General features: G+C 34.5%; 1 protein-coding gene across 1 annotated transcript; it reads left to right on the forward strand.

Moving 5' to 3' along the window:
- The first annotated feature begins 641 nt into the window (after positions 1 to 641).
- LOC142233649 (uncharacterized) lies at positions 642 to 12,399 on the forward strand. The gene is made up of 3 exons (XM_075304649.1): positions 642 to 1,157; positions 9,478 to 9,786; positions 10,225 to 12,399. The coding sequence occupies exons 1-3, from the start codon at positions 1,001 to 1,003 to the stop codon at positions 12,159 to 12,161; spliced, it is 2,403 nt and encodes an 800-aa protein (XP_075160764.1). The 5' UTR covers positions 642 to 1,000; the 3' UTR covers positions 12,162 to 12,399.
- The last annotated feature ends 582 nt before the right edge of the window (positions 12,400 to 12,981 follow it).

Here is a 12,981-nt window from a genome sequence, read left to right on the forward strand (position 1 = left end):
TATTTACTCTTTTGATTTAAATTTACAATAAAATAATTTAAAAATGTTATAAATATCGTCCAACTCAATTAAATAAAATATTTTCTGACTAAAACCAATGTGGTATTATGGTTTTTATGCTTCTTCTTCATGCTCTTAATGGCAACCTACAAACGATACATTTTCACCTGTGAGTTTAGTACTTTCTTCCCTATTTGAGTTTTTCTTTAACTATTTTCTGTAAAATATTTACTCATTTTATTACAATTTACAATAAAATAATTTAAAAATGTTACAAATTTCGTCCAACTCAATTAAATAAAATATTTTACTACTAAAACCAATATGGTATTATGGTTTTTATGCTTCTTCTTCATGCTCTAAATGGCAACCTACAAACGATACATTTTCATCTATGAGTTTAGTACTTTCTTCCCTATTTGAGTTTTCCTTTAACTATTTTCTGTAAAATATTTACTCATTTTATTACAACTTACAATAGAATAATTTAAAAATGTTACAAATTTCGTCCAACTCAATTAAATAAAATATTTTACTACTAAAACCAATATGGTATTATGGTTTTTATGCTTCTTCTTCATGTTCTAAATGGCAACCTACAAACGATATGGCAATAGTAAGCCAACATTATGACATTTTAGTGTCAAAAGTAAAGGTATATACTTGGTGAGCAGTCGATATTTTTCGCAAACCATAATTTCTCACATGTGATTTTTGTGTTTTCGTTGGTTATTAATGAGTGATCTTCCAAAAATAATTGACTAATTAGAAGAAAACAGTCTGGTTTTTATTCGCTAGCCGAAAATAAACACGACATTTGAGTGAGTGTGTGCTTGGCTCTACAACCCTGATTGTGTTGAGTAGTTGTAGCGTTCAACGCTAAGCGAACCCCCTACTTTTTATTGCTGTTTGGAAACCAACGATACGGTTACTCTTATCCACTCAAAGCCAAGCAGAATCAAATCCGTATACAGTAAATATACAATTTCGTATTGTAAACATGCAAGTGAATGAACAAAATATAAAGGCAAGTGCCCGTTTGTGTGATGCCATTAAATGGCATCCCTGCCTTTATGATTCCAAATCAAAAGTGTATCAAATGAAACATGCTGTTGATGCCGCCTGGCGTTCTATAGCGAATGAATGCGAAGATACTGGTAAGTCCCCAATACTTTCTTGCATAGATTTAGCATTTTTCTTGCGATAGTCGATTACATAGGGCTAATTATGTTGTCCTTCCCATTTATGATATCCTCAATTAAAAGCGCTCCATGTATAGGAATGAAGTTGGTTTATTTCGGTTTATGAATTCTCGTAGACTTTCAAACTGTATTTTACAGCAGTGCATTTAAGACTACCAGAGTTGTTTTGATGGGTACATTTTAGCGAAACAGATAACACAATTATGACGGGTAACAACAGATTTGAATTTTTGGTCTTCCCAAGGCCGGTATGCACCTCCAGCGAAAAATTTCATTCCCATAAGAAATGCATTGCTATTTATGCTAACGAAATTTTCGGTAGCGTTCAGTTTCGTAAGCTGGTACGCACCTCTAATGAAAATAACAGGGTTGTCAAAAGCATATTTTGGCAGCAAACATTTAATTTATTACAATCATTGTGTGCGTAAAAGTTTTAAAAGGTCTGTAGATAATAAACAATTTATTTGAGGAATATTTGGAACATATATTAACAATTTTTAAAAGCGATTAGCTGGTTTAAAATTTGTGTACACAGCCCTGTTTTTTTGTTGTAGACTTAAATAAATTTTTGCTACCGAAAATTTCGCTAGATGTGCATACCGGCCTTAAGAAATAAAACTAGATGTTCGCGTATCGACTGCCTCTATGGTTGTGTGTTCACACATATGGATTCACAGCAATAACGAATTGCAATAAAATTTATTAACTCTTCGTTGCTTAAGGCCGGTAAGCACCTCTAGCGAAATTTTCGGTAGCAAAAATTTATTTAAGTCTACAACAAAAAAAACAGGGCTGTGTATACAAATTTTAAACCAGCTAATCGCTTTTAAAAATTGTTAATATATGTTCCAAATATTCCTCAAATAAATTGTTTATTATTTACAGACCTTTTAAAACTTTTACGCACACAATGATTGTAATAAATTAAATGTTTGCTGCCGAAATATGCTATTGACAACCCTGTTATTTTCATTAGAGGTGCGTACCAGCTAGAGGTGTGCGCGTGACACGAAATTGTCGTGACACGCGTGAATCACGTGAGTCGTGAATAAAATCAGAAGCAACTCTCGTGAATGTGCGTGAGTGGGACTGAAATAAATATGTCGTGCGTGAGCGTGCGTGAGTAATAAAATCGGTTCGTGAATGTGCGTGAATACAATTTCTGCAAAATCACGCTCACGATAAAAATAAAGATTTAATTCTTAAAAAATAAAGATTTAATTCTTACTTATGTTAAATGAAATTGATTTAGCTGTCGAACTATATTTTATTTATAAATTTTGTTACCTTTGCTCATTCCCGGTTGGAAAATGTCGTGAGTCTCGTGAATTTGTCGTGAGTCACTGGAATTGTCATGAATCGTGCGTGAGCATGAGTCTGTGAAAGTAGTTCGTGCGTGAGCGTGCGTGAGTACTGCTTTTCATCTCGTGAATGTGCGTGAGTGTGAGTGGATACGACATTTATCGTGCGTGAGCGTGCGTGAATAAATATTTAACTCCGTGAATGTGCGTGAGTGTGAGTGAAATTTCATTCACGCGCACACCTCTAGTACCAGCTTACGAAATTGAATGCTACCGAAAATTTCGTTAGCATAAATAGCAATGCATTTCTTATGGGAATGAAATTTTTCGCTAGAGGTGCATACCGGCCTTTATGAGTGCAATTTTGTCTGTTAATGTCTATCGGACACTAATGTTCTATTAATTGTTCTGTTAATTTTATTTCCTTTCTCCATCTTTTGAAATTAAATCCGTTAAATAAATAAAATGAAATATAAGTAGGAAAAAATATTTTGCATGACGGGGACATTAGACCAACCATAAATAATCAGTAAAAACATCGGTAACTAAAATATGGGAAACCTGATTGCACTGTTTGTTAAGAAAAACTCGAAAATAATATTAATTAAAAAAATGTCAATACATAGAAATCAAAAATTATTAATTTTTTTGTTTTCTAAATTATTTCATAATTGCCTTCGATAAAGTGGGTTCTATGTTCGGTTTTCGAGTTGAAAATCACTTTATTTTCGCGATTACTTTTACAGAATTGATTACTAATAAATGAAAAAAACATATTTTCATGTATAGTTTTGCCAAAATCTAGGTTAGAGGTTAGGTTAGATGGCAGCCCGATGTATCAGGTTCACTTAGACTATTCAGTCCATTGTGATATGCCAAAATCTAGACGAACAAGAAATTGCGCATCAATTCAGTCAATATTTAGAAAATTCGTTTTTGACTCTTTAAGAATTAAATGGAGAAATAATTAAATATTGGAAATTTACCTACACTGAAAAAAATCACAAATATACCTTAAATAAACACTTGTATTTTAAATAAGGAACACAGCAGCAAGATAATATTTGGTATTCTAAAGTAGTTTTTGAGATATATAACAATTTTCATGGGGGGCATAGGCGCCTTGCATATAATGGGTCATGGATTCAATCCCAGTTTCGAGCAACCACTAAAAATTTTTTCCAGCCGTGAATTATTCCCTCTCAGTAGTGCTGGTGACATTTCTGAGGAATTCAAATTTTCTATAAGTTTCACCGCAAGTAGTTTTTGAGATATATATCAATTTGCATGGGGAGCCACCGTGGTACAATGGTCAGCATGGCCGCCTTGGATAAAAAGGGTCATGGATTCAATCCCAGTTTCGAGCAACCACTTAACATTTTTTCCAGCCGTGAATTATCTCCTCTCAGTAGTGCTGGTGTCATTTCTGAGGAATTCAAATTTTCTATAAGTTTCACCGCAAGTAGTTTTTGAGACATATATCAATTTTCATGGGGAGCCACCGTGGTACTATGGTTAGCATTGCATATAAAGGGTCATAGAATCAATCCCAGTTTCGAGCTACCACTAAAATTTTTTTTCCAGCCGTGAATTATCCCCTCTCAGTAGGGCTGGTGATATTTCTGAGGAACTCAAATTATAAGGCGGTTCGGTCTCGACTATAAAAAGGAGGCCATTGTCATTAAACTAAACATAGAATTGGACAGTGATATGAACGAAGTTCCTCACTGTGATATCACAACGAACTGTATTCTTAGCCTTAAGTGAACCTGAAATATCAGGCTATCACCTAACCTAATCTGGTGCCACTTGTATACCTATACTCACAATATGCGGTGATTTTGACACCTTTGCTTAAAAATTGGGCCAGACATCGATTTTTTTGATACAGTCCCCATGTTAGACGATCCATCAATTTCACAACAGTGTCTTTGGCAATAATGCTCAGTTCGATCGACTTTAAATCTGGCATGAATATGTATTTTGGGCAAGAATACAACCCTATAGATTTCTAAAGAAATCGGTTCAGATTTAGATATAGCTCCCATATATATCTTTCGCCCGATTTGCCCTCAGAAGCTAGAGTTTTACCATGATGTGCTTTAAATGTGTGTACTAAATTTGATTGAAATCCGTACAGATTTCGATATAACTCCCGCATATATTGTTCGCCCGATGTATACTCATATGACCATAGAGGCCCTAGTTTTACTTCGATTTACGTGAAATTTTCCACAGGGAGTAGATTTAACTTTTTAACTATGCTTGCCACCAGAGAATGAAGCCGATCCTTTTCTGTCGGCGGCGTCTAACACTAAATCCTTGTTATACAACCAAACCTTATGCTATTGTCACACTGAGCAATTTTTTACAGAAATCAAAAAAGAATCCATCGCCACAGCCAAACCAGCTAACATTTTAAGCTCGTATTGGATATATAACATCGTGGTAGGAGTATTTAAAAAAATTACTGTATTCATATATTTGGAAAATGGTTCTGGAAAAATGTTTGACACTCATTTTGGTCAAATATTTGCCTAGTGTAACCATAGCCTTACAATCAAATTTACATTTCATTCATACATTCTGACCGAGGATTTTGAAAAGTTGATACAGCAACTTGATATTGAATGAGTGTGGGTGAAAATTCATAGCCAAATTTGGTCAAACTCGGCTCAGATTGAACAAAGTGCCTATATATATATGTTCTCTGATTTGGGCAAATATAGCTAAAATACCCACATTTGGTCTTATAAAATCACCACTCGAAACTTGTTCAAATGACACAAATTTTCATATATACATACAGTTTGTCAAGAAAGTGTTTTGACAATGGGATAAAAATTATGTTTTGTTCCAAAATTAAATATAATGAAATTTTAAAAAAATATTTTATTATGTATTTTGCAAAGTATACATACGTACACAGAATTAAAAATTTAATAAAATATTTAATATTTCAATTATTTCTAGAATTTGAAATATTTGGCAATGTCAAAAGACTTTCTTGACATACTGTATTTACAGTGCGATAAATCATAAATGTACTTTTGCGATATTCCTTAAAAATGGCTTTAAGCGGACCTTAGACGGTCGGATAAACCCTACGACAGAGGTTCGTCTATTTGTTGTGTGCTCGTTCAAGATTTGCCCTTACACTGCTCGAACAAATATGATGACAACGTGGAAAAATAAGATGAAGCCTAAACATAAACAATGAAGATGTATGAAAAGTTATGGGTGAAGGAATTTTTTAGTGAACAAATGAAAGCAAATAATAAAAATCCGGATATATATGACAAAACAATGATTCCGGAAATATTGCACATTTCATAAATTACAAATTACTTGATGGATTTCAAAATACTTCTCGCCTGGTTTTACACTGAATAGAAGTGGAATTTTTCTACGTTTTTGCCACAATTCTTGTTTAGAATTATATATTTTAATTTCCCGCCAGAATTGACGATCCCTCGTTAATTTCATTGCAGAAATGTTTTTATTGTGAAAACAAATTTGTTTTTGATAATGTTTGGCGAACATCCCCTTACACCCAATGATTTGTGCCACCCAACCAGAAAAAATCAAAATTGTTTTGATTTTTTCCCAACACGTCCCCGAAACACGCGAACATGACCTTATACTAGCGGATTTGTGGCCGCAACGTGTTGTGTCGCAGGGTTTATCCGACCGTATAAGGTGCCCTTTAGATTTAAATATTCCCAGATTTTTTTCTACTAACACTGTAACCGATCTAATAGCCTAGAGAAGTCTAAAACATTTTTTTGGTTCAGATTTAAATATGTGTATATGGGAAAATAAACCTTTATATATGGCACCTGACAAATTTGAAAGATTTGAGATGGTATCGAAAATGTTCATTTATATTTTGTAGGGTATAATATACTCGGATTTTTTAACTCTTTATCAACAGCGTATACGCCGCTGAAACCAAAAATAATTCCGTAAATTCAGAATAAAATTCATTCATTAAAATTATTTCTTTAATAATTAAAGAATAGTGAAGAACTTGAAATTTTCCATAAGTAATGCAAACAATATCGCACTCTAGGTTATGATAACCCCCCTCCTATGCACCAACTATATCTAAATACGTTCCATACTGTTATTGCAATTGGGTTAGATAAATTGTTCGAGAAACACTAGGTTTCATTTTGCCAGTGACTATCAAACTTAAAATCAACAGTGAACATAAAATTTTCTAAATATATTTATTTGTTTATTTAACCCTTTCGACCCCGAATTTTTATAGATATCGCTAAAAAAAATTGTATATTCTTAATCATGTTTAAGTCATTTAAGAAGCGTCTAGCCAAAATTTCGGGTCGCCACGTCTATTCGTTTGGGCGGTAGAGAATGTTGCCTGTGGGCAGCTTTGGGCAATTGTGGCAATAAAATGGTTTGTTTTGTAATTATAGACGTATTATGTTTTATTGGATTTTTTACTTTTTTGTTGTTATTACAGTAGATGTATACTTAGATGTGCGCGTGAGTGAAATTTCACTTACGCTCACGCGCATTCACGAAGAAATATTTATACTCACGCACGCCATGTGGGTAGGAATTCACGTTCACGCAAATTCACGAAATGAAAATTTATACTCGCGCACGCTCCCGCACGAACAAAGTTTATGCCTCACGTTCCTGCATGATTCACCATAATTTTCGTAATTCACAACAAATCTCGTGACTCAGGAAAATTTCCAGAACACGAGAATTGGCGTGATTCACGACAAACTTGAAGAAAACACTTGTAGCTTTCGATGCCGCTACAGTTTTATGAACAAGAACAAAAACAACGCTGACAGTGAGTCTCAAAACACAAAAAGTTGCCCACAGGCAACTTTAGGGTCGAAAGGGTTAAGCTATTAATTCTTATTGATCGCATTCATCAAATTAAATTTGAAATGACTTTTATGCGCTTTACAGACTATCAGTTATTCCCGACGACAGTGCTCGTGTCGAACATAGCCCATATATTGTGCACATAATAAGTTAAGCCCGAAGGCATAATCGATAGTGCGCATGTTTATGGGATCGATAACACACTTACCGATTATTTAGTCATCGCCGACAAGTCGTATCGATCCGACAGACTGTAAGATTCTTTACAAACACCGACATTCCGTCCGGAATAACTGATAGTCTGTAAAGCGCATTATTCAAAATTCCTTATATCCGATTAAAATTCTGGAAAATTTGTTTTGAAAAATTAGCATTTTAGGAAATTGTAAATAATGTAATCATCAACCATAGGTCTAATCCGACTATCGAAATTTGATTCGTTTGAAAATCGAATTATAACGATTAATCGATTTTTGATGTCAGTCCAAATCGACTAATCGAATTTCGTGTTAGCCCTAATCATGGTGAAAAAATATTCGAAGTGAACTCTTAAGGCCGGTATGCACCTCTAGCGAAATTTTCGGTAGCAAAAATTTATTTAAGTCTACAACAAAAAAACAGAGCTGTGTACACAAATTTTAAACCAGCTAATTGCTTTTAAAAATTGTTAATATATGTTCCAAATATTCCTCAAATAAATTGTTTATTATTTACAGACCTTTTAAAACTTTTACGCACACAATGATTGTAATAAATCAAATGTTTGCTGCCAAAATATGCTTTTGACAACCCTGTTATTTTCATTAGAAGTGCGTACCAGCTTACGAAATTGAACGCTACCGAAAATTTCGTTAGCATAAATAGCAATGCATTTCTTATGGGAATGAAATTTTTCGCTAGAGGTGCATACCGGCCTTTAATTAAAAGGGGAATGTAGATTTGAAATCCCTTCTTGATAATACAAATGACATTTGAAATCTGGGTAAAGTGGATTTTGGAAGTATAATGTGAATGAGGTATTATAAAAATCTTTTTCAAAATTAGAAGATCGAAACGGAAACATTTATAGTTTTTAATATAGTTATATCATGTTTGTTTTTTATCATTGTTTATCTAAACATCTCTGTACCCTGCCAACATATTTTTAATTTGGGGGCGCTTCTGAGAATCCCCACTACGTCGAAAACAGTCGTATACGATATCCAAAACTCCTCGGAAAAGCGCCGTCATTATTGAGAAGTTGTACCACGCCAAGTTACTATAAAAAAGTATCGCATGAGTGCAATTATTAGGTGCCCTTCTGGATACATCTAGAAGGACGCCAATAAGAGCCCCTTCAAACAATCAGAAAAAGTGAATTTTAAGATAGTTGTAAAAGAATCATTGTGGTCAAGTAAAACACGATTTTTTAGATGTTTATTAATTTTATTAAACATTTATAAATTCTCATAAATATAACATTTATACGACTATCACAACACAGTTAAAATATTTTTGTGCATTAATAAAAGATTGATGTTGAGTTACAAGTTACATGTTGTAGCGTCCATCAGCCAGTTCTTTTATTCCCAAGGGAGGAAAAATATTTAAAAAAAACTATCACTTTATTCCATTTGGAAAGTAAAAAATTGTTCACCAATATACCTTTCACAATTTTAAGCGAAATAGCTATGTTTTCAGCACTTCATTATTACTAAAATAATTTATAAGAAGCTAGTTGTGCTTGGTGTTTCACAAAATATAAAATGGCTCTTGTAACAATATTGATGGCAAAATACTTTCATGCGAATAGTGATGGCAAAATACTACCACAGTTGGCGATTGTTGCAGTGTAACTTACGAGTCGGTGGTAGCGATGAGGATGAAATGGAACTTTGAAATGCTGACCGGGTAGTTCATAGAATCATAACAATCATAAAATTCGAAAGTTTTTTTTTCCAAATTTTTAAAAAGCCAAAACGTGGATTTTTTTCGAAAGTCGTACAATTAAATTTCAAAATTTTTTTGTTTATTTTCGTATATTTGCAATGTTCATTAATTTTAAATCTTGTACATTGCTATTTGATTTATTAATTCCATGAATTTCCATTTTCTTTCTAATTCAATAGTTGCTAATTGTAAATTTCGCTGGAGAGTTATACAAAAATCCTTTGCAAGGGATTATATCAAATATGGACCCAAAAACAAACATTATCTTAAGGAATATCTGGAATATTTGATACCACATGTTTCTGCCATAGATATACCCGAAAATGTTGGTAGAAATTCTGAGAGAAACAATACCACTCAACAAGAAGAGGAAGTAGAGGAGTACGAACTTGAAGAGGCCGAAGACGATGAAGAAGAAGATCGTGAGGAGAATGCAGATGAAGAATTAGACGATTACGAGAATGAAGGGGAAGAAGATCCAGGAACAGGTGAGGATAATAAATTCTGTAAATAAAAATCATCAAAGATAGGCGATTTCATAGCAATCTCTTAAAAGAAGTGTTGGTGTGAATAATAGATAAAAAATCGATTAAATTAAAACCCTCCATATAGAAGGTTGAAGTAATGTTTGATTCTCGATTCTCATTGAAAAATTTAATCCAAACCATTAACTGTCTGGACGCTTTCGTTGATATCTCGAAAACTAGAGTTTGTCGATTGATTTGGTGTTCGATAGTAAATCATTAAGGATGAGATCATTGCAAAATTCGAGCTTTCGGAGCAAATATATATAACGTTAGTTTAGTTTCACTCTAGACGAACGATTCGTCTCGAGACAACTTTGAGTTTTATGAACAGGCAGTAAAGCTATTAACAGCTTATTTTAAATGAATTATTAAAAATCAACTCCTTTTCATATTTTTTAGGAGGCCGTCATGCAGAGGAAAATGATAGTGACTTTTCAAGTGCCGATGAAACTGTAAAGGGAAAATTGAGAGGGCCATTGAGTCATAGAAGAAAACATACATCCAAATTCGAGGACACCAATACTCATGATGAAGATGGTGATGCAGGCGATAGCCAACAAGGATATAGCTCTGCCCAAGGCCGTCGGATTTCACGAATGCGTAAAGCTACCAAACGTTATCTGGAGTCTGGTTTATGCGATAGTCGCAAGAGTGAAAATCGGCAGAATGAAAAACGCCCCAGGCTTTCGGATGATCGTAAAAAATCGGCAACCAATAGTCCAGCTTTGGAAGAGCCGGAAAAACGTCGATCTATAGGTAATTTTCCAAATCGAAAAGTAGAGGTAAAGCTGGTGAAAACTAAACTCAACGAATTTGAATCGAAAAAATCCAATGTTGAACAAAAAGAACCCACGAAAAAGCAAGATGCTGAATCATCCGATAAGTTCAAAATATCTATGCCCGACAAGAGTCGCACTGTCATGGTTAAAGTAAACAAGCCTACAGAGAATAGTGATAGTACGGCAGAAAAACGCTACACTTTATCGTTCCCAGATTCCATGAAAAAAATTGAAAATCGCAGTACTCAATGCAATTCTGATATACCAAAGACATTGGATGAGCAATTTCTCGATACCATAAAACCCCAAATGGAACTGATGAACAGTCGTCAGAAATTTAATTTCAAGAAGCGTGTTTATCAAGCACTCATGGATGTTTTCGATGATGGTACCAATTTCCCCAATAAAGATGAGGTAATCAATATGCCATCGACCGGAGCACCTCGCTTTGATACAACATCGTTGGGAGAATTGCGTTTGATGAGAGAATTAGTATTATTGGTTCAGGCTGCTAAGACTACTCCAGAGATAATGGATGCAACCGAAAAAGTGGCAACACTAGGCGAAACTTCTCCTTCTAGCAAGAGTGAAAAAAATGATAGAAGTCTATCGCTAAGCACTGCTACTCCAACACCAACTGAACGAAAATCGACCACATCTAATCTGGTACCATTGAAAAACAAAGACACTTTGGGCTTGCCACGTCATATTTTGCAAAAAGTTGTCAAAGTGGCCGGATCGAATGGGGGTACAATTTTAGCACACGAGGGCGAGAAAAGACGCGTATACCGTATATATCCAAAGGGTACATTGCCGCCCAGTGTTACAAATGTTGCTACTACTAATGCCGCCAGTGCAGCAAGCATTGGTACTTTCTATGTAACCCCGCCAAAAACCACAACGGCCTCTTCGAATTTATTATCCACCAAAGTTAACACGAACAACACCATGTCGGCATCTACAGTTGGTACCAGCTCAGTAAATGGTAAGCCGCTCACATACAATGGTAAAATTGTTAGCCATTTAAAGTCATCGACGCCAATGACATCGACAACTCTAAACACTAGTAGCGTCTTAATGGGTCGCCCAAGACTAAGTGCACGCCCCCAACCGCCAGGTGTTGGAGATGAGAAACGCCGCTCTTCTCAGGGAAGTACTGGAGGGAATTTGGGAGTTATACCTGCTTTGCAAAATAAAAATATTAGCTCAACAAATCCACAAAAACTAAATCCGCCAACATTGACTAGAGCTCCAAAGCAGCAACTGCAACAGTTAGTATCATGGGATGACATTGATAAACCAGCGTCTTCGCCTGGCCTATCACAAATACAAATTTCCCAACCCATCAGCTTGAATGCTGCTGCTAGTACTCCTAATAATGTGAAAACATTTTTGGAATCGGGCACTGATAATGACATGCCTGGGGATACATCACCAAATACAATTTTACCCGATGGTGGTATGACCGAAGAGGATGATTCGGGTCTTTTAATAACAGGCGATAATTATGATCCCCTACTTCTTAAATCAGCGGTAAAAGATGAACCCTCTGAATAGATTGGATTAAACAAAATCATAATTACTCTTCTTTTTTACTTTATATAAAGTTTTGCGTTTTCGATTTTAAGACGGGCCATTTGAATAGGCTACCAAATTTTAAGTTAATTTTAATATTACAAACAAATTATTATCATTTTCTTTATTAACTACACATAGAACCCCTGTACATAGACGTAAAAATCTCCAAGATGTTCACATTGAAATTAAGAATAAATAAAAAGATGTTTCAATGAAATTTCATTTTAATAAAACAAAAGAAAAAATCTCTGTACACTGGAACACGGTTGTAACAAACTGCCAGGCATCGGGGTTTTTTGTTTGTTACTTGTGTAGTTTGTTGTTACCGTAAATAAACGTAATAGGTGGAACTTGAATGACTTGGTACATATCTCCAAATCTTTACTAATTTTACATCTGCCTTTATTACTATTTTCGATGTCATTAATAATTTGTAGTTCAGTTGACAGTTAAAGACAATGTATTTCTGTTGATCTGACATTGCAAACAAAAAAGTTCGTTTAAACATGGTATTCATAAATTCATTATAAACGTAGTGATTTTAAAAACGATTTGTTACAAACATGTTCGAGTTACGATTTGCGAAGAATAATTTTTTCGTTGTTTCAACAAATTTGGAAAACGGGGAGATAATGTCGATGTTAAAGCAGTCCATCAACTTGCAAGCTAATCCTAACGTTCGCTTAGTTAGGTTAGGTTGAAATGAAGATAGGGTCTTACGATACGAGTAATACGGTACTATTGGTTAATAAATAAGGATATTGTCAAATTTGGGCGATAGGCATATATGAGAACTATA

This window comes from Haematobia irritans, chromosome 4 (assembly GCF_050003625.1).
Source record: "Haematobia irritans isolate KBUSLIRL chromosome 4, ASM5000362v1, whole genome shotgun sequence".
Taxonomy (NCBI): domain Eukaryota; kingdom Metazoa; phylum Arthropoda; class Insecta; order Diptera; family Muscidae; genus Haematobia; species Haematobia irritans.